The sequence below is a fragment of the Aythya fuligula genome, chromosome 1 (genome assembly GCF_009819795.1).
Source record: "Aythya fuligula isolate bAytFul2 chromosome 1, bAytFul2.pri, whole genome shotgun sequence".
NCBI lineage: Eukaryota > Metazoa > Chordata > Aves > Anseriformes > Anatidae > Aythya > Aythya fuligula.
In genome coordinates, this window is record NC_045559.1 from 186,792,935 (window position 1) to 186,814,083 (window position 21,149).

Below are 21,149 nucleotides of genomic sequence, written 5' to 3' on the forward strand. Positions count from 1 at the left end.
CAGGCATGTGGGCTCGGTGAGGAACAGCGAGCAGCGATCGGTCCCGAAACTCCACTCGTTTTTCATCTGGAGCTAAAGGAATTAGGGCGTTTTGATGTGCCACCGGTACTGGAACAAAACCAGCAGGCAGCACTGATGGTGCAGGGAGGATGGATAAAGAATCACTGGGGTGATTTTTTTGTTGTTGATGATTTACAAGCGAAAAATCAATTTTTGTGAATTATTTATTTGCAGATTTTTTTAATAAAGCAGTAGCAGGAAGTTTTACGGGATGTATTTGAGAAGTTTGTCAGTGCTCAGGTTTATGAGTCTTTAGGGAAAAAGTTTTTTATTTATTTATTTTTTTAATTAGGGATTCGGCATCCTCCCCGGTTAGGTCATTATGCCATTAACGTGAGTGCCTGTGTAAAATGCTGAGGGGTAGAATGGAGCAGTAGAATCGAGATTATGGCATATTTTTCCACTTTTAAAGAAAACAAAAATCTTTTTAGTTAATTTGTGCAGCTGCCAGCTTTGATCTCTTCCGCAAATGATTACAGGGACAACCAGAGATGCTAGCAATGGTATGAGCACCTACGAGGCGGGGGGTGGAAGTGGTTCTGCCCGTAAAGCAAATAACTGACAGGCTGCAGCGTGTCTCTTGTGGCACAGTGTGGGGCACAGCAAAGCCATCTCCCTGCCATGTTCATGCTTCTGGAGCCCAGAGTCAGAGCACCGGCACAGAGCAGGGCAGAGAGGCAGGGGCAGGGGGCGGCGGCAGGTTCAAGAATGCATCTGAAAGGTCCCTTCCCCTTGAAAGTGAAGGGGATGCTGTGCTGGCTGGTCCACATGAGAGCTTATCTGGGATGCCACAACCATTTAAAAGGGAGTTAAGCACTAGCAGCATATTTTGAATATTATTTGTGATTGGAATTCTTGAGCACTGTGCGATCTTCAGACAATGTTTATTTGTGGCTTGGGCCAGCTGCAGGAATAGACCTTTAAGGATAAATTGAGGGGGACCAGAGGGTGCACTCAAGCACTGGGCCATGAACACCTCATGGTTATTAGCTCTTCCCCAGATCTGGTTTGGATGTTACAGCTGGCTTTCAAAGGCAAGCCTGGTATAAAAGGGTCTAGCACTGGGTGTATGGATCCGAGTCAGATGGTATTACTTCTCCCCACATCAGTCCTTCTCATTCGATGATATTCGATGGCTTATGTGGCTGTATAGACATGATGAAGCTCATCGTAGCTCTGACCTGTGCTTCTTTACAAGGCGTGGGGTGCCCACCCCTTACAATCCCACTGTATCCCTGTGGGAATGTGCAGAGGGATGTGACAGAGCTGGGGGCTGCCAGTGGCCCCCTCTGGCTGCCGGTAGCCCACAAGAGCTCTCACGTGCTGTGCTGTGGGGAACTGCACCAACACCTCTCTTCTGGTTCAGATTGTTTTACATTTCCTCTGCATTAAAACAAAAAAAAACAAAACAAAACAAAAGTTTGTAGTTCTATTTTTAACACAGACAAAAGAGAGTATTTCTGTTTCATCCCATACAAAATGAGAAAATTACAAAGAAGGGTAAAAAGTATTTCACGAGAGAAAAGTGGCTTTCCTGAGAACCCTACACTTTCATTGTTATTGTTATACTTGTAACAACAAAGGCAACTCCTAAGCAATTCCTTTCACATTATTTTGTTTTTGGAATAGGCGCCTGTATAAAAATGATTGCACAAACAGCTGTTCCACCTTTGTTTTAGCTGCTGCAGATGGTGGGACCGAATCCTCGGCGTTGGTGGATGACAATGGCAGCGAGGAAGATTACAGTTACGAGGAACTCTGCCAAGCCACGCCGAGGTACCTGCAGCCTGGAGGGGAACAGCTCGCTATTAATGAGGTAACATCCTGGGCTGCAAGCTGCTGTGGGGAATCTTTGCATTGTTATTGGGATGGAGTGCATGTTTTCCTCAGGCCTGAGGTTTTTTATTAATAAAAAGAGTAATGACTGCAGGCGTCATGATGAAGTATCCAGCAGCAGCGGCATCCTGCCTCTGACAGAGTCCCAGAGCAGATGCCAAGGGAAAAGGATGCTGACTAGCACGTTGCTGAGACCCTAACTTGTTAGCTATCTAACTGCTCTGGAGTAGGACTCTGATCATTCTTACTCTAGTAAATGCATGCATGGGTTTCTGAAGATACAGAAGTTTTAATTTCATCTTGTAAAAGGATTAATCTCAGGCACTCTAGTGAGACATTTTTGTCTTTTTAGGAATTTATAAATAGTTCGTTGTTTATCCTTTGTCCTTCACATCCTCTTTCTCTTCCCATCTCAGCTGATAAGCGATGGCAGCATTGTCCATGCAGAAGCTCTCTGGGACCATGTGACTATGGATGATCAAGAGCTGGGATTCAAAGCTGGAGATGTCATTAGAGTTCTAGAAGCTTCCAACAAAGACTGGTGGTGGGGAAGAATTGAGGACAAGGAAGCCTGGTTTCCAGCTAGCTTTGTCAGGGTGAGTAACTCTGTTGTTTTTGCACCATTGTCAGGCAAGGTTCCTTATAGTAGAATGGAATGAAGCAATGACCATGGCATTAAATCTAAATGAAGGGCCTGATCATCAGCATTTTTGCATCTGAACATCAGTGGTGTAACTCCTAATGACTTCACAAGTTATAAAGCAGTAGAAAATCACACCACTAGCTCCTGACACCTTTTATTCTCACTTCTTCTTTTGTGTGTCCCATTTGTAACCAAAGGAGTTTCACAAGTAGAAATGAGGGCAGCAGGAAGCTCAGCCAGAAGCAATCAGTGTATACAGAGAGGACACAGCAGTTTGTATGAGAGATGGGAAAGCTGTGCTGCGTGGTGCTCTCTTCTGTTACTTCAGGGATTTCTTGATGAAACAGGCAAAATTTATTACCACATAATTCTGTAGGAGTCTGAACTCCTTAGTCAGACATAACGTAACACTGAAATATATTTCACAATTTATTTTACTTTTTGAGAGCCCATTAGGAAACTTGGGGTACAAAATATTAAGTACTACACAAAGTGCAAAATGTGGCTCCCGCCTTTACTATTCCTAGTTCTTCAACCAAAATGGGCAATCAGACAAAAGTGGACAAAGGAGGTGCTGTTATCCACATTGTGCAGACAGGCAGCTGGGGCAGAGGGGAACTATTTAGAAGTACTTGAATGAATTGTCTACTTTTGAAATTTTTGCTTATAAGCTGAGTTGGCCAAAATAATACATAAACTGTTAGTAAGGGAGCAAAATAAATCTGTAAAATACACAGGCAGCACAACATTATCTCTCAGAAAATGGGAGTAGGAAGCCATTTATTTAGCCAACTAGACAAATCTCAGCACTTGATTTGAATACCCAGTGAGTATAATGAGATAAATCCTGTTGCAGAACCCCCCCTTGTAAGGCAGGAATGGGAACATTTGTGTCACATGTCCTCTCTTAATTGTAACAACTTTGTAACAGTCTTGTCATGCTCTGTAGAAGTTGGCTGTTTTACTCTAGTTTGCTTTGTTTGTTCTGGCTGCAGCTGCGAGTCAATCAGGAAGAACTGCCGGAGAATTGTAGTAGTATCCAGGATGAAGAACAAGATGCAGATATCAGCAAGCATCGTCAGAAAATAGCTGAAAACAAGGATCAGATGAGAACCAATGTTATACAGGAAATTATGAACACAGAACGAGTCTATATCAAGCATCTCAAGGACATCTGTGAGGTACATGCTTTAACCTGAAGGCATTCTGCTGACCTAGTGAACAAAACATCCTATCTAAGTTAAGAACTGGAGTATTTTTGCAGCTCATAATATTCCCAATTGCACTGCCAGTCAGAACCTTGTCATGCCCTCATAAGGGTTTCCTCTCCACAGACTGCCACAAGGCACCACTTCCTTTTTTTTTAAAAAAAAAATAAAAAAATCCACTTCTGACATGGAAAAAATAGTTCACTTGTCTGACTGCGAATTTCCATAAAAATAAGTGAGAGGAAGTGTAGTTTATTTGAAACATTTTATCACTTGGTTTAGATAGAAGACTTGCAGTAATTAATAAAATCTGCTACAGTTCATAGACTAAGCTCTATGAAAGTATCATGCAAAGAGAAAGTTTGCTGGGCAAGATTTTTTTTGTTTTCTCCAGCAAAGAGACTTTTGTTGATGCTTAGGAGCTATGAAGTCTTTCAAGGTGTTCTAGAACTAATTTCCTTGTTTGAACTGTGAAATAGCAAGAACACAGTGATTTTTCTTTCTTTTTATTCAAGCTTTCTTGGAAGACTGCACTCAGTCAAGAAGAAGCTTCTTAATACTTTTCACTGATACTTGCCTTTTCTGATGTGGACTGTGATGCATTTGCCCTGTATTTGACGTGTACTTGTGCTGACCATCTGAATGGGTGCTAAGCAACCTATCAAAATATTCTTTCTACACTTGGTTTACTGGTTCTCTCTCTGTATTAGTCATGTTGTCATCCTTTAGTCCGCCACTCATTAGATTATTTCATGGACAGCAAAGTAGACATGACAACAGTGTTGTTTTTCTTTTTCTGTTTTGTTTTTCCTTTTCTTTTTCCTTTTCTTCCTTCCTCTTTGTGGATCAGGCCTTTTTAATGCAGTTTGAAGAAAGACAAATGGGAAGACAAGAAGACAAAAAATTGTTGCTAGCTGGCAGGTTATTTAAAAAAAACCAAAACATTAAATCTAAGTTTTGTCATCTGGATTCACTATTTACATACGCTATCAAGTTTGACTGGGTGCCTAGAAGATGAGGGAGGAATTTGTACACACAGCTGCATTGCTGCCATGGTTAGCTGAGTTCTGGGACACAGCTTTCATATTTTACTGACCTATTAATTTTTAGACTGCTATTAATGATTAAATCTCTCTAATATATATCTTCTATATCTCTTCTTTTTAAAGACATGCCTCTTCAGTTCAGTTTAGTACAGAACAGCAAACAAACTTTCCAAGTAGAGAAACGGTGCTGCACGCTCAGCATGTGGGGTAGAGGTGGTTTGCTTTCCTCTGAGTGAATTTGTAGGGTGGTACAAGCAGAACACTGAAAATACACTCAGGTAGGGCTGGGACTGAGCCAGAAAAGCTACTGCAGATAATAATGCAAATGTGCCAGGCCTGCACTGGAATGAATCACTAGGGCTGGTGCAGTCAGAATCACAAAGCTGGTAGATACCCAGAAAAACCAGTTGTGTTCACGAATTGCCTGCCATCCACATTGAAGAGCTGCACAGAGGCTCCTGCTTCTTGCTGGAATTATCCTCCTGATGGTGATGGTTGGCATGCAGTGTAGCCACTGCACAGCACTCAGAGCAGATGGCTGTGCAGGAGACAGGGATGTTCCTAACAGCACCAGCAGTGCTCAGGGATGCTTCCTGGTAAACCTCACTGGAGCAGCTGCAGGCTTTTTACAGCTGCCTGCTCCCAGAGTGATTTGGGAGAAACCTGGAAGCAGCCAAATGGAGGAGCCTGGCACATAACCCCCATCATACCAGTTACCCTGTGGGCACATCTGCACCCAGGCACTGTAACTGATAGGGGAATCTGAGCACAGCTGGTGCTCCTCCATATCAGCTGCTGTTCTGCATCCTCCTCTCCCCTCTCAGCTGTGTGGAGCAGGTACCTGAGGACTTCCCGTCTGTGTGTGGTGGCAGCTGCTGAATGTCGGAGCCTGTAAGAGGCCCCTGACCTCATCTTTGCCTCCTTGCTATGTGGATGCTGATAGGATCTGATATTGGTTACTGAAAGCAGAGTAGAATTTGCTTCGAGGGCATTTTCGAAATGAAGGACTTGGTTATGCATCTGCTTACACTGGATACAAAGGAACTGGACCCATGTGATGTTCTTGCAAGTAACGAAAATAAAGGGAAAAAGGAATCATATTTTTACACAAGTCTTGCTGGTATTGTTACCTCTTCACCAGTACTATCTGGATTTGACAACCAGTAGCATTCTGGCAGTATTATAATATGTTCTTAATTGTGCTTCTATGGCTTAGACTGGGTCCTGCCATGATGCAGATATCTGGTTCCCTGATGCATTTACTGTACTGTGAGACAGAAATTGGATTGGAACAATCAATTTGGGCATAAATCTGAAATTGCTTGTCCAGGCATTTATGCATGGCTGGGAAACCACTTGTGCTTGCAGATCACAGGGTTTTGCCAGTTCAGTGGGATGCTACAGGGTAGAATCTGTTTTTGTATCTTCAAACTAAAGAGTTTTTTTTTTTGTCTCATTTCTAGGGTTATATTCGTCAGTGTCGCAAACATACAGGAATGTTCACCACAGCCCAGTTAAGCACCATTTTTGGAAATATTGAGGATATTTACAAATTCCAAAGAAAGTTTCTGAAGGATCTTGAGAAACAGTACAACAAAGAGGAACCTCATCTGAGTGAGATAGGATCATGTTTTCTTCAACATGTATGTCGCAAAAGTTGATTTTAGTTATGAAACAAATAAAACATGATAAGAAAATGCTCTTAGGGTGTTAGGAGGTTTGACAAGTGCCAATCAAATACTAATCTAAGTGTACTAATCTTACATTTTAGAATGTAAACTATTTAAAACTAAGTTAAATAATTATTTAAATATTTCAGATTTTTCCTTATCTTTAGCAAGCATGTATCATTGTACACAATTTTAGGTTTTATTTTCAAAACTGTAGTGATCACAGATGATTTGGAATATCTACAATAATCTTAGATTGCTTAGTTGGGTATGCAACAACTTCCTAAAGAATATCAGGATAGAAAGTGGTGGGGAGAAAGTCTTAATTCGTGTTAGACACCTGCTAAACCTATAGCTGTTGAGGCCTTTTAACTTCCAAGATTTTTCTGAAGGCAAAGTATTTCTTGAAGTACTGGGCTTGATTATTCTGACTGAACAAAGGCCTCTGTCTCTGTTCATACAAAGAAGGTGCATAGTTTTGACAGTTACAGATTAGATTTCTATATAGTTTCAAAGCTGTTTGTTACTGAGTTTGGATACCACATAGGAAATGGATTAATTAATATAACTAGATATAATAAGTATATTATTGTATTAAAAAAATTCTCTTCTTTATAGTCAAATACTTTAGTTGAAGCTTTGATTGTTTTTTTTTCTATTTTTCCTGTAGCAAGAAGGCTTTGCTATTTATTCAGAATACTGTAACAATCATCCCAGTGCCTGCATTGAACTTTCCAAGCTAATGAAACAGAGCAAATATCGTCACTTCTTTGAGGCCTGTCGCTTGCTCCAGCAGATGATTGACATTGCCATTGATGGTTTTCTTCTCACGCCTGTACAGAAAATCTGCAAATACCCTCTGCAGCTTGCAGAATTGCTCAAATATACCACTCAGGAGCACAGGTGAGAGAATTAAAAAGATAAATCTTAAATCAGTAATAACATGTAATTATTGAAACCTTCTGGGTGACACAATACAGATGGGAGCTCCTGATGGCATCTCGAAACCATAACAATATTAACAAAAACAGAATCTGAAACGTAGCGCAGGGGACTGTCAGTGTGTAAGATGGAATGAGGAATAAGTGAAAGAGGGAAAAGGAAAGGAGGAAGGTGCTGAAATAGGATGGAGGGAGGGATTTGTAAATCAGTGAAAAAGCCATTGTGTCAAAGAGAAGAAGGAAGTCCACAGAAGAAAGGGAGAAGCTGCATAAATGTTGTGGATACATGAAAAGGCAGAGGGCCTTAGAACAAAAACACAATCTGAGCAAATTTGAGAGTAATGTTTTTTGAAATTTACTAGTAATAAACACTGCAGAGGAAAGGTGTTATAGAATGAATTCGTTCTTGAACCACTAGAAAATGTAGTTACAAACTGTGAGAGCACAGGGAGAACCAAGAGGGAAAAAGCTAAGAAAGAATGATTAATCAAAGGAAACAGCAAATAATGTTAACAAAATTTTATAAGAACGTGTTAGCAAAATGTTGTTGTTCAGAGATTTCCAAGGTATTTTTGCATTTGTTGTTGTGGTCTTCTGACGAAAAGTTCTGCTAAATGTAGGGTGTACTTCCAGTAACTTGAAGACTAATGCTTATTGCCCCAAAATAAATACAGAATACTTCCCCAAGATCAGTATTTCCATACCAGCTCCATTAAAAACTTGCTGTGAGGGTTCTTGTAATCTACGCTCTTTGTAAACTTCTTCCTATCTGAGCTACTTCACCGTGTTTTCTGAATACGTGCTAGATCTACTGTTCTTTTTTTTTTTTTTTTTTTTTTTTTTTTTCTTTTCATCTCAGTGTAAAGATCCCAGTCTCTCAAAACTGAACTTTTCACTAGACCCAAGCATAATGTTCCCTTTTACCTCTCTTCCCAAGGTGGGTCTTTACCACTCACTGTAATAATGCCAATAAAGAAAATCAGAGAAAAATATAAATCTGGGTGGAGACCTTAACAGGACAGGAGATGTAGTGTGGAGGAACAGCTTCTCAGAAAATAGAAATTATCAGTTAATTAAAGAATTCTTCCATTAGAGTGACACATATAATAACCCTTGTTAGACAGTTAACCTGTAGAATGTGTATGATGACTTCAGATGTTACATGTTCTAAGTGTTACCACAGACCAGGAAACCAAAAGTATTATTCAGAATGGGTACAGGGCACATTGTTACTGTAACGTCTGCAACTCAGAATTTGATTTTTTCTTTGAGATATTTGTTAATTTAAACAATTAATGTTTTTCTACTACCTGCAACTGTAAATTGTAGCTGGTAAACCATCTGGGATTGGCTATGTATGAAGAACACAGAAACATACAAACCTGAACTGATATCCAAGTGACTAGATATATTTTGAACCCACAAGAAATACTTTTTTGTTTGGTGTCTGCTAGGAAGCTTGCATACTAGAAGGGGCGATTTATTTAGGTTCCTCCAAAACACTTGTTTGCGAAAAAGAAATGTTCAGACATTAGATTTTCTGCTGGGATAAGTAAGAACTGATGTTGCAGGTAATTAGCCTTCCTAGTATACCCCATGGCTGATTAACTCTTTGACTAAATTAAGATTTTATCTTTAAATGTCTGCCTATTTACCTGGTACAATTGCAAGAAAAATGTTCCACTGTGACCCCTGTGCTCGAAGTCAAGGCACAGCCTGAGGCAATGCTTCATGGACCGAAGTCTGCAATTCTTTAACCTTGAGAAAATTCCCCTTGGAAACAATGGTGTTTTTGCTAGGGACCTTAGGATTGTGGACTTTTGACGTTCAGGGGTTCATTTCTGTAGCCCCATGGAAAGCCCTGCAATGACAATTGAGACAGCTATCAGTTTCCCAGCTGCTAATTTCCGAAAGCTTATTCCATGAGTGACTAAATCCGTAGGTGGAGTGTCAGACAGCCCTTGCCACCTTCCACCCACAGTGGCCACCCTCCTGACCTGTGACCCAGCAGGCGGAGGTGCCTGCAAACACGGCCGTGCTCCCGGTGTCAAGAGATGCTCGCCTGCACTCATGCAAAGCCTTGGCACAGCTCCAGTCAGATTATTCTTTTGGAGCTTTTTGTTTTGTTTTAAGTAGCACGACTGAAGATGTGCACAGCCCTCTGTGAAGGCCACAGTTTATGCAACAAGTAAGGACTGGTGTACACACCCACAAAGGAGGAACTGAGATAAGAGTAGCAGTGTGGCTATCATGCGGTCACCCTGTGGGACATCTCCCTGACATGAGACGGATCCTGTTATTGTTAATCTCACTTTTTGTATACAGGGTGGCAGAAAAGGGTTTCCAGAGCTATAAACAGAGAGAGGAGAGAGCAATGTGCAGATGTAGAAGGGAAGTGCATCCATCAGCAGTGGCAGATGAAAATAGGAACCAGGACAGAAGCAGATAAAGAGGACAGTGAGGCTGACCCCCTGGCTCATACTGTTTTCTACCTCTGGCTCCCTTTTCTGCAAGAGTCACTGTGATAAAGGATTGAAGACAGCTGGGACTCATAAGGCAAGAAATAAGTCTTTCCTTCCCACTTCTCAGAGATTCCATCTGAGGAAGGTGAAGGAGGGAGAGAAGTTATACAAAGGGGAACCAGAACCTGCCTACAGGCTGGGTACAGTCAAAAGCAAATGAGGAGCTCAGGGAAAGAAGGAGGGAAGCAGGGCAGTGGAAAAAGTACAGGAGACTTGCATTCCATCTGGAGCAGACAGGGGAAGGTGATGGCCTTGGCTCATGCACACTTGTTCCATAAAATTGGGCTACTTTAACAGTACTGTCTCCTTTAATTTTTCTCTTTGGTGCTCGTGTTCTTGGGTGCCTTACTCACCCTGTTCAAGGTTGCTGTTGGTATCTTTCCTGCATAAGTTCTCTGTTCCCATTTGTTGACACAACCTTTGGAAATGAGAAGGAGAAAATATAGGTGCTAAACACGATTAAAGGGATGTCCTTCACAATAAAATCCCCATCAGATTTTGTTTTTAAACAAATTATTTTGGTGAAATGTGGGAATCACTGAGGTGAATGGGAGTTTTACCATTGTTTTCAGTAGACACAGCATTTCTATTAATTGATCTACTCTTTCTGCCTCCTTACAAGATTAGTAATTTGCTCCTGCACAAAATACATCAGTACACTGAATTCTACAGACTGTTAGGTGAGCTTGAAGATAGCTGAGAATCAGCTGTTTCTTATTTAAATACTTTAAAAAGAGCGATAAATGGGTAATGCAGGCCGATAGCACCATGTCACAGCTTCTGATTGCATCATTCCTATTGCATAAGTGATCTTTGAAACATGCCTACATTTCACAGTGATTATAACAACATAAAAGCTGCATATGAGGCTATGAAGAATGTAGCATGCCTGATCAATGAGCGAAAACGAAGATTGGAAAGCATAGACAAGATAGCGCGCTGGCAAGTGTCTATAGTAGACTGGGAGGTAAGTGCCTGACCCTTTCCTGGTCAAAGGTGCTGTGTACAGTACTTCATGTCCTCTATTGGATATATCTTTCTGCGTAGTAGGTAGTTTATAGTGTCTACTTTTCAGCTGGTCACTGCTCAGGTAAAAGTCCTGTCGCTTTCATTTGCAGTGATTGTGTTACTGATTACCTTGTTTGGCTCGGGAAGAGCAGCACATAGTATGCGAAAACATCTTTGAGATGATGCTGGAATGTAGGAATCATAGAATTGTTAAGGTTGGAAAAGCCCTCCAAGATCATCTGGTCTAACCATCCCCTTACCATCAATGTCACCCACCAAACCATGTCCCCAAGCACCACGTCCAACCTTTCCTTAAACACCCCCAACGATGGTGACTACACCAATAGTTTTTTTTTTTTTTAATGCTGGTGCTGTAGAATCTTACTTGGATTTATGGTAGTTTTATCAGAACTTGAACCCTCTTTAGTGACTTTAATAAGTGTCCTTCAGATTTATGCATAAATAAAGCCGAACGGAATCACATTCATTGAGTTTGCCTGTGTAAAATTGTTTACATTCTGTAGCATTTTCAGATCTAATAATAAAAGTACAAGAAAATGGAATACAGTTAAGACTTGATTAGTAAAATGAGACTGGTTAGGCACATAGTAAGATCTTGAAATATTATTTACTTACTACATGTATAATATATCTTCTTAGGGCCCAGATGTGTTAGCCAGGAGCTCAGAACTCATCCACTCAGGAGAACTGACCAAAATATCAAAGCAAGGCAAAAGCCAGCAGAGGACTTTCTTCCTTTTTGACCATCAGCTTGTGTTCTGTAAGAAGGACCTATTGAGGAGGGACATCTTGTATTATAAGGATCGTATTGACATGGATGAGATGGAACTTGTAGACGCTGAAGATGGCAGAGACAAAGACTTTAACATTAATGTCAAGAATGCCTTTAAGATAATAAACAGAGCAACAGAAGAGATTCATTTGTTCTGTGCAAAAAAGCAAGAGGATAAGAAGAGATGGATGGAGGCATGCGAAAGCGAAAGGAGGAGAGTTCAAGAAGATAAGGAAATGGGTGAGTGCAGGGATTTCCTCTCTAAAAGGTGGTAATAACAAAGAGGGAATATTGCTGTTTTTCCACTCCTTTTTTATGCTTTGTGCAGATGTGCACTCTGCTTTCCGGGACTGTTGCCTCATTCTTACCTGACACGGCTTTTAGCTGTGTAAGCAAAGCCTGTTCAGGTGTGTTTGTCCTGTCATTGTGGGCCAAAGGTCCAGGGCAGCTAAAAATGGTATCTGAGTTACAGTGTAACCTATGTCATTCTAGGGCATTGTGGAGTACAGTGATATGTAGGATATGACAACAGGCAGCTCACAAAGACCTATCAGTAAGAAAAATCCAACCAAAATCCCAGCAGCTATGTCTGAGTTATTGGCTCAAATATCTGTTCTTAAAGGGCACTGTATTAGTATAGCAGTAGTTGTAGATTTGTACTTTTCTTTTTTATGACTTTACCTTTATGTGGAAGAGAGTGGCATAATTCATAAGAAATGCTCTTCAGGCTGTGGATGGCAGCAGATTAGAGTTGGAAGTGCACTGAAGTGGATGATACAATTCAGAAATTCGTAAAATTTAAACAAGATGCTAAAATCTCATGTTCCAGTTTCACTCAAAACATCTGGCCACAATAATAGGAAGACAGGAATAAACCTTAGGTTGCAAATGTAAACCCTTTAATCTTAGAGGATTTCTCCTGTTTGATACTGTTGTAACAATGACAAAAATAAGATCTCGTCCAAATATATTGTAGATGGTCCATCTACAAGCTAAAAAAAACACTTTCAAGTTTACCAATTCATATTCTAAAACCAATTTCAACTTGTTTCTGTTGCACCAGCTGCTGCAATTAACCCCAAGCACCTTGACTCTGGACTAAGTAATGAAGCAGCCACAGCTAAACTTCTCCCAAACATCTTAAAACAAACTTCTCTTGTGCTGAACATCAGGGGTTAACATCAGCACAGAGTTGTAGGGGTTGGAAGGGACCCTGAGAGATCATCGGGTCCAACCCTCCTGCCAAAGCAGGTTCCCTAGAGCAGGCTGCCCAGGTAGGCGTCCAGACAGACCTTGGATATCTCCAGAGAAGGAGACTCCACAACTTCCCTGGGCAGCCTGTCCCAGTGCTCCGTCACCCTCACCATGAAGAAGTTCTTTCGCATGTTGGTGCGGAACTTCCTGGGTTCCATCTTGTGGCCACTGCCCCTTGTCCTGTCCCCACAAACCACTAAAAAGAGGTCGGCCAAATCCCTCTGTCTCCCACAGTTAAGATATTTGTAAACATTGATTAGATCCCCTCTCAGTCTTCTCTCCTCAAGGCTGAACAGACCCAGGTCTCTCAGATCTTCCTCATAGGGGAGATGCTCCAGGCCCTGTTTCATCATATTATGGTCCTGTTGGGCACAACACAGATGACTTTCATGAGTTGCTCTGTGTAGAGCTTATTCACACATCTTGTGCTCCTGGGAGAGGGTATTGGCTGCCTTTACCAGTTCACCTAAATGGAACTTTAAAATCATACAGATATTGCAAAAGGGTGAAGGTTGAAGATGCTAGAGTAGCACACAGATGATGCCCAAACAATCCCTCTTTTAACAAAAATTATTAAAAACCTCAGCATCAGCATACAACGTGATCAGTAAGCACTGAATAAATCACAGCTCTTGCCCTTTGGTGAAGAGGGCTGAACAAAAGAAGATAAAATTTAAGCATTTTTCATTCCTATTCCTTCTGAGGGATGCTCCTGAGCTCTTCAAATCTTTACACCTCTTCCTGCAGTGTTTTTTTTATGGAGCACTGGGCAAGTATGTTGATGAGGCTGAGTGCTGTGTGTTGGGATGCTTCTGAGGTTCACTCCAGTGCTTGCTGGTGGCAGCAGTGGGTCTGTCTTGTGCAGCAGTGGGGTGTTCCCATTCCATTTGTGGAAGGCCACACTTCCAGAAAACCCCAAGCATGGGGAAACTGCAAAGGTGTAGCAGCTGCAGTCATATAAATGTCATTATTCTACTGGGATCTCATGAGATTCTACTGCGGAACTCATGAGAATCAAGATACGACACTCGGAAGGGGCAGCCATTCACCAGTGGTGGCAGTGATAAGGATGAGATTTGTCATTATAGCACTAGCCCTTATTTAGGGCAAGGTCACAAATCTCCATGGTGCTGAGAGCAAAGATTGCAAGGGAGGGTCCCCAGTGCTTCTGTTCTTAAGGCACTGACTGCACTATGGTGAAGACACGTGCGTGTGTAGCCTTTTCTGCCCATGTAACATCCATCCTGCTGGAAACTTGCTTTTCAAATTATACTCATTATTCAGATTTAGTCGTACCATTTTTGGCATGGGTGTCTTGAACCAGAAGAAACACAGCTGAGTTGTAATAGCCAATGTCCATCCGGTCTTGTGAGTTTCAGTAGCTTGGATGTATTCTCCACTACCCAGAAGACTGCTTGTTTTCCATAAAATTTCTTCTTTTTGGCATAATTGAACATTTCCTTTAGCCAAAACCAGTGGAAAAGCTCCAGTATTCTCAACCTCAGGTTTAAATTTATCTTGTTGATTTTGTGAGCTATCTTGCTGGAGTTTGCATAAAGCCTCTAATCTAACCACTCTGAGAACAAACACATACTCTTCAAATGGCATTTTACTTCTATTTTCAAAAACACTTTGGTCAGGTCATTGTCTCCCAAACCATATCTAGCTTTTCTTAGCTTTTATGAATACATGTGAAGAAAAGGCTGTGGCCAGAAAATCCTTCTCCAAGCCACTAATAGTAACCCTACGACAGTGGTCTGATCTGTGCTGATGAAACTGCTTTCATTTCTTTTGTCCGTTTCCTTGTTTCTATAAAGGAAAGAATTGCAGAATAAAATAAAAGAAACTTCTGCTACCCCAAAATTATGGCTGAATGCTGTTGTATTTTAAGTTAATAGGCTGATTTAGATTAGATATAAGCAGGAAATTCTTTACACAGAGGGTGGTGAGGCCCTGGCACAGGCTGCCCAGAGAAGCTGTGGATGCCCCATCCCTGGAGGTGCTCAAGGCCAGGCTGGATGGGGCTTTGGGCAACCTGGTGTGGTGGGAGGTGTCCCTGCCCATGGCAGGGGTTGGAACTGGGTGGCCTTTAAGGTTCCTTCCAACCCAACCATTCTGTGATGCTATCATTTGTAGTAACTTCTTTGTAAATTCATGTTAAAAAATTAAAGGAATTTTAAAAGTATAGAGATATGCAGGCAAATGCAAAATGGAACCAAATCATCTTCTTTATTCTACTTTGGAGTTGCAGTTTTTGTGTTCTTTGTGTGTATGTGAGTGAAATGAGTGAGAGTCCGTGCACCCCGTTGTCTGCTTGTGCTAACAAAGGAGATCCATATATCGCCCGTGTCTTGTACACAGGGAGAGGAAAGCAGAATGCCTGTGCGTGGGCTCCAGATGACACCAGACACTTGGCTACCTTTCCTAGCAGATGTCTGGCTTCTCTGTACTCAGCACGGATCAGTCACACTTGTCATGTGGTAGCATATAGCATAGGGTTGGCCACACACTATAGCATCATATAAGTCATGCAACTATGCAAACAAGTACTTGAGAAACCAGAGTGTGGGATCCAGCCCCAGTCTGATGGCAGCCATGACCACATCACAGCCTGCTTTGGTGTCTGGCAGAGGACGTGATGCTGAGTCCTCTGGGTTGAGGGAATGCTGCCCTCCGCAGCCTTCTGCTGTGTCTGTGCTGCTAACGGCAGTTCCTTGGCATACACTGGGCACACCATAAACAAGATAATGTCCACCTGGTATCTCGTTCACTCGAGGGTTGTGCAAAGTAGTTACAACAATTTCTGCTTTATGCCCCACAAAAGTACAGAGTTTATGAAGACTGATGTGAGATAATATCGTGGAGTTTGTTCAGCCCACAGAAAGCTTTGCTAGTTTTTTTTAAAATCAAATCTTTTATTCCATGTGGATGAGCAAATAAATACATTAAACACAGAGGGTGAAGCAATGAGAAGGTGGAAGGAAAGTAGGTCGCATCCCCTTACAGAACAATACAAGGTTTGCCATAAGACTGAGTATTTCAAACATAAAGATATTAGGGGTTTACTTGGACCAATTTTGTACTACTGCAGTACCAGTGACTTCAGTTTGTTACCCCAAGTTAGCTCAAATTGCCTGAAAAAAGAAACAGAATCTGTATTTGTGCTCTACTGCTGGGTGGCTTGTAGCTTTCAGAAATGCTAATTTGCTAATTTATTCTTTTTTTTTTTTTTTTTTTTTCCCATCTGTAGTTATCTAGAGTTATCTGTAGAAAGAATTTTTTTGTGCACTTAGTGACTACCATTTATGAATTTGTAAAGCAAACTTTTGCTATTTATTTACTGGCAAATTCATGTTCTTATTCTTATCCCAGTGAAACTGGCTAAAATTACATGGTGAAGTAAAACATAAGTCTAAAAACTTTGGGTTAAAATTTACCCAAGGATTTACTTAGAATTACCAAAGTTAAGATTTACTTGGAATTACTAAAAAACGGTTAAAATAGTTTACCTATTAGTTTTGATTTAATGTAATCAAACATTAGATTGAAATATTTTTATACCATTGCCCTAATTTACTCTTTTGCATAGGAATGGAAATCTCAGAAAACCAGAAGAAACAAGCCATGCAGAATGCCCGTAAGTCAAGGCATGGAAAAATGAAAGGTGAGTATTTAAGAGCAGCTTCACACTCCTATTTTATTCCAGTGTGTTTAGTATTGGGGAAAAGTGCAATGATTGAATTCCTGAATCTTTTAAAAATTTGTCTTGGGTTTACATGGAGTTCAAATTATTCAGAGTAGCTCATATTTTAATTTCAAATTCAAATACCTTTGTAAACTATCTATGAAATGAGCTTCCCCATCTCCTTCGGACAGCGAGTATTATCACTTCACTGGAGAAGAAACACAATAGGCACAGCAAGTGTTATATTTAAGGCTGTAAGAAAGTGCTCGCAGAGATTAAATTCAAAATGAGGGTTACAGTTTCCTTCCTTTGCTTTTACTCAGACAGCTTTTTCTTCTTTAGTCATACCATGCTTTCTGTTTCAAATGCTCTCATGTCCTTTCTGCTAGCTGCATGTTGCTGAGTGCATGATAGCACACTCAAAATGGCTTCTTCCTATCCTCTCTTGCTAATTTGATAAAAGTGTACAGTAATGGATTAGAAACTTGTTTTTCTGGAAACCTTTCTTTTTTTCCTCTCTTAGAAAACGTGATTTTTGTCTTTCCATCTTTAAGTCACATTTGGGTAACCTCTAGGGTAGTGAGAGAATAAATAGAACAAGTGGGAACAGACCAAGCCAGGATTTAGGAGTAAAGGACTTAATTTATCCCTACTCTCTGGGATTAATGCTATCAAAGCATTTTCTCTTTTGCAATCACACCATATCTGTAAAAACCTGTCTTGATTATTAGGGGAGTGGCTAAAAATTGTGATCAGTAGATTCTGTTCAGAATATCCAAGGTCAAAGTCTAAGAACCTTAGCCTGCAGAAATATTTTCCAAATTGAAGAAATGCTTTTTCATTGGCAGCAGTATTTTACCCAGCCTTATCCTAGAACTAACTACAGTAAAAGGATGTGCTTTAAAAAATGTTTTTCCTTTGAAATATCAAAATTTACCCATGCAAACATTGTTGTCAGGCTTTGTGAAACTGCTGCCTATTTTTTGGTAATCCTGTAATGTTACTTGTACTGGTGTTACTCTCTTCTTAAGACAAATCAGCAATTGAAAAGTGTAATGGCAGAAAAGGTAACATCTAGTAGCACTTTCATTTAACATCATGGCAAAATTTATTCTGGCTTTACTGACTATTGGCTTTGTTCCATGCTGCCATGCTGAATTTCCCCCCATATTGGTCACTGTGCTAGCTGTCTCATACGCTTTCTTAACTCCTTCCCGTTGCAGGTGTAAGCTATAACGGGTGTCCTATGCCTCCTCCACACCAAAGCTTGCATCCCATCCATCAGCGCCACATCACCGTGCCTACCAGCATCCCGCAGCAGCAGGTCTTTGCCCTGGCAGAACCCAAGCGGAAGCCATCCCTCTTCTGGCACACCTTCAACAAACTCACCCCGTTCAAAAAGTGAGAGGCCGGGGGCCTGGGAAGGACACTAGCACAGGGGGAGACTTATTCCAAGGAAGGACCTTGGAGACACAGTTAAGCTTATTTGAGCTCCGTGAATCTCCAGTTTTGGAGGAAAAACCTTAGGCTCCCTTGAGCCAGAAGTACCACCTTTGTCTAGAAGAAGAATGAAGTTCCTCAGCACTGCTCTGAAGTAAATGTTGCCAGGTGCCAGCATTGCTGATGAAGAGTGGTTCCCCTTCTGACAAAGACAACTTGCTGTTACTCTAAAGCAGCAGTATTGGATCTGTTTCTTAGTTAGGTTGAAGTAATGATGGAATCATGCAGGTCATTGCAACATTTCATTTTTCTTAACCTTATGCTGATGGCCAAATTTCGGACAGGGAGGAGTTTTTCTTTAAGGGTATGTCAGCAAGGAACCTTGGGAGAGTTTTCTCCTTTTGGAGAACTGGGCAGGGGCCACTTGTGAGAATCGGGTGGACAGATCCCATATGATTAGCACAGTGATGCAGAATTTGGTGGACCCTAACCCTGCCTTTCTTTTTCTATTAAATTGCCAAATGGCAGGAGAACGTCCCACAAGGCCTTATCCATATTCCAGATTGGAACGGGGAAATTTTATTCTGTCATGTAGAAACATGGACAGAGTGCAAAACGGACTGCAACGATGTGTGCATTTCTTGCATACAAGTGGAAACAAGGGCATCTCTGATTTCTTTCAGTCAGAGCAATGTACTGCTTGCATGTATGCTCTTCAGTATAGAGCTTTTATATCACTTTTTGCTCACCTCTTAGCCTGGAAGACGCTTCTTTGTATTTCCAGTATGCTTATTTCTCTGTGAAAAAAAAGTATTTTTTGTTTATTTTTTTTTTTATTGGAGATAATGTGAATGTACAAAGTCGGAGTTGAGACAGTACGATCTGACCTCTGACTGCTGCCTGTGTTGCATAGTTCTCACGCTTTATACTCTTTATTCATATAGCTTCACTTAGAAAATGGATGAATGGTAATGTAAATATCTCCATTAAGTTCTTGAAGCAGTCTGGATCCATGACTCTTCTACATGGGCAATCAACAGTGGGTTGTGACCAATTATTTCTTCACTAAGACAGAGAAGTTCTTACTGGGAGGGACCTGCGATGGATTTTTGTGTCAGAATCATCAGTCTGTGTTGGAAGGGGAAGGACCTGACTTGAGCAAGGTCAGCTCTGGTCAGCGTCTGCAATACCTGATCTGCATCGAAATAATTGGCCCATGATATGAAATTGATTTGGTAGACTAACTTTTAAAATGCCACCAAGAAGAAAACAGGATCTCGGTATTTTCAGCACTGATCATTTCTGCTTGATAACTCACTAAGGATGACAAGACTGCTGGTAATATGGAAGGAAAGAAAAACTCCATATGTTTCAGAACTGATTTGTTATGAATGTCTTTCAGATATCCTATGCTGCTGATTAGGGGCATTATTAGATGATAAGGATAGATCCAAGAGTATTCTCTTGACAAGGGACACAATCAGCTTTGTCATGAATCTGTAATATATGAAGAACAAACAATGGGCTAGGGGCCAGGCATCTTAAAAATGATGTAAAAAAAGCCTTATTTTAAACATGTATTTGTTCCTACTACTATTGTTACCTCTCTATTTTTATTTATAGTCAGTGTTGTGAAGCCCACTAGTCTGATGATTTTGTGATTTAATAACTATGTGGCAACTTCTGCAAAGCCCAGGTTTCTAGTTTTGATTTTGACTGACATCTTTGACAACTGTACATTTCAAATGCCTTGTGTATATAGCTCAGCAATAATGCAAAGTCTGGTGATGCTCAGCCAAATCGTTCACTGCGTAGTGAACTTAGTTGCTTGTGCTTTTCCATAGCAATGGAAGATGACCTGAAACAGCTAAGAACTGGAAATATGCACTGACATTTTCAATGACTCAGCTTAAAGACACTGCACAGGAAAGTTAGTGAAAAAGAGCTGTCTGGGTTCTGTTTTCCTTTTCATTTTTAAAACAAGCCATCTCCTTTCAAATTTTTTATTTTTATTTTTAAGATAATTCTGAATACTTAATTTAAACAGAAGAAACAGACTTCCAAAAGCAGGCACGGATCCATGCTCTTCCACTGAAATGAGCAACCCTTTTGTGTTTCTTATATACTCATTTTTGTGGGTACTTGCCATGTTCAGGCCTGCAAATCAAAGTGGTGCATGTACCATGGAAATGGAGACTTTGTTTTGTTTTGTTTTTCATAATCCCATTTTGAAAGATTTCTTTTAGGTTTTAAAAAAAGTTGGATTGCAGTGCACACCCAGCTTGACCTGAAGACATTATGAGATCCACACATACTTAGATATTTGTCTTTGAAAAAAAGATTTTCTGATGTATCTTCTGACATGTCAGTGCCCATAAAGGCTCTTCCCATGTAGTGCTGGTGCCTTAGCCCTAAAAATGAACAGAAATGTTTGCCTATGGTTTTGGATGCAGCAGGTTTTTTCACAAAGAGAACTTAATTTCAGAGAAAAAGCAAATGTTTCGTGTTGCAGATTACTCAGGACCATTTTATAAGTAGTGCCCTACATATAGATGTGGTTGTTTCATAATATTCTCTGTGTCTTTCTTTGCAGTCTGATCTTCGATAGATCAAGGATGCCAACACAATGTGCATTTTATTGGGCTATATGTTTATTGGTCAAGGAATGTGCTGGCTATGCAGCAAGACTGATAAAATATGATAAGAACAGTCAAATTTAGACTACACCATTATCTTTTAATCAAATTATAATTAAATGAAAACACACAATTAAATTATCCAACAATTAGGGCAAATATTTACTTGGGGGTCGGCCTGACTTCAGAGTCTCTGGGGAAAAGAGTTGCAAATAAAATGTAAAAGTTTGTATTCTAGCACCTCTTCCCTTGAGCAGAACATGAAAGTCCTGATCCTCCTGATGACAAAACTTTTCAAAAGGTGTCTTTTCCTCTCGCTTTTGCATGCTTTAAGTTACTGTAAAATATTCTAGGGCAACTACTAAGCATATTTGTGCCTCGTTTAGCTAAAGCACAGCCAGAGCCTT

At 40.7% G+C, this 21,149-nt stretch overlaps 1 protein-coding gene across 5 annotated transcripts in view; it reads left to right on the top strand.

Annotated features, from left to right (window-relative positions):
- The window catches only part of SPATA13 (spermatogenesis associated 13), a 46,359-nt gene extending 26,247 nt beyond the window's left edge, over positions 1 to 20,112 (top strand). For 4 of the 5 annotated variants that reach the window (XM_032208053.1, XM_032208056.1, XM_032208054.1 and 1 more), the window contains 9 exons: positions 1,740 to 1,876; positions 2,313 to 2,492; positions 3,535 to 3,720; positions 6,257 to 6,436; positions 7,134 to 7,366; positions 10,764 to 10,893; positions 11,595 to 11,967; positions 16,571 to 16,645; positions 17,890 to 19,117. In XM_032208053.1, coding sequence (XP_032063944.1) covers positions 1,740 to 1,876; positions 2,313 to 2,492; positions 3,535 to 3,720; positions 6,257 to 6,436; positions 7,134 to 7,366; positions 10,764 to 10,893; positions 11,595 to 11,967; positions 16,571 to 16,645; positions 17,890 to 18,071 — 1,676 coding nt within the window. In that variant the 3' untranslated portion in view covers positions 18,072 to 19,117. Of the gene's footprint in view, positions 1 to 1,739; positions 1,877 to 2,312; positions 2,493 to 3,534; positions 3,721 to 6,256; positions 6,437 to 7,133; positions 7,367 to 10,763; positions 10,894 to 11,594; positions 11,968 to 16,570; positions 16,646 to 17,889 lie in introns of all 5 variants that reach the window. The other variant, XM_032208055.1, reaches the window with a different exon arrangement.
- The last annotated feature ends 1,037 nt before the right edge of the window (positions 20,113 to 21,149 follow it).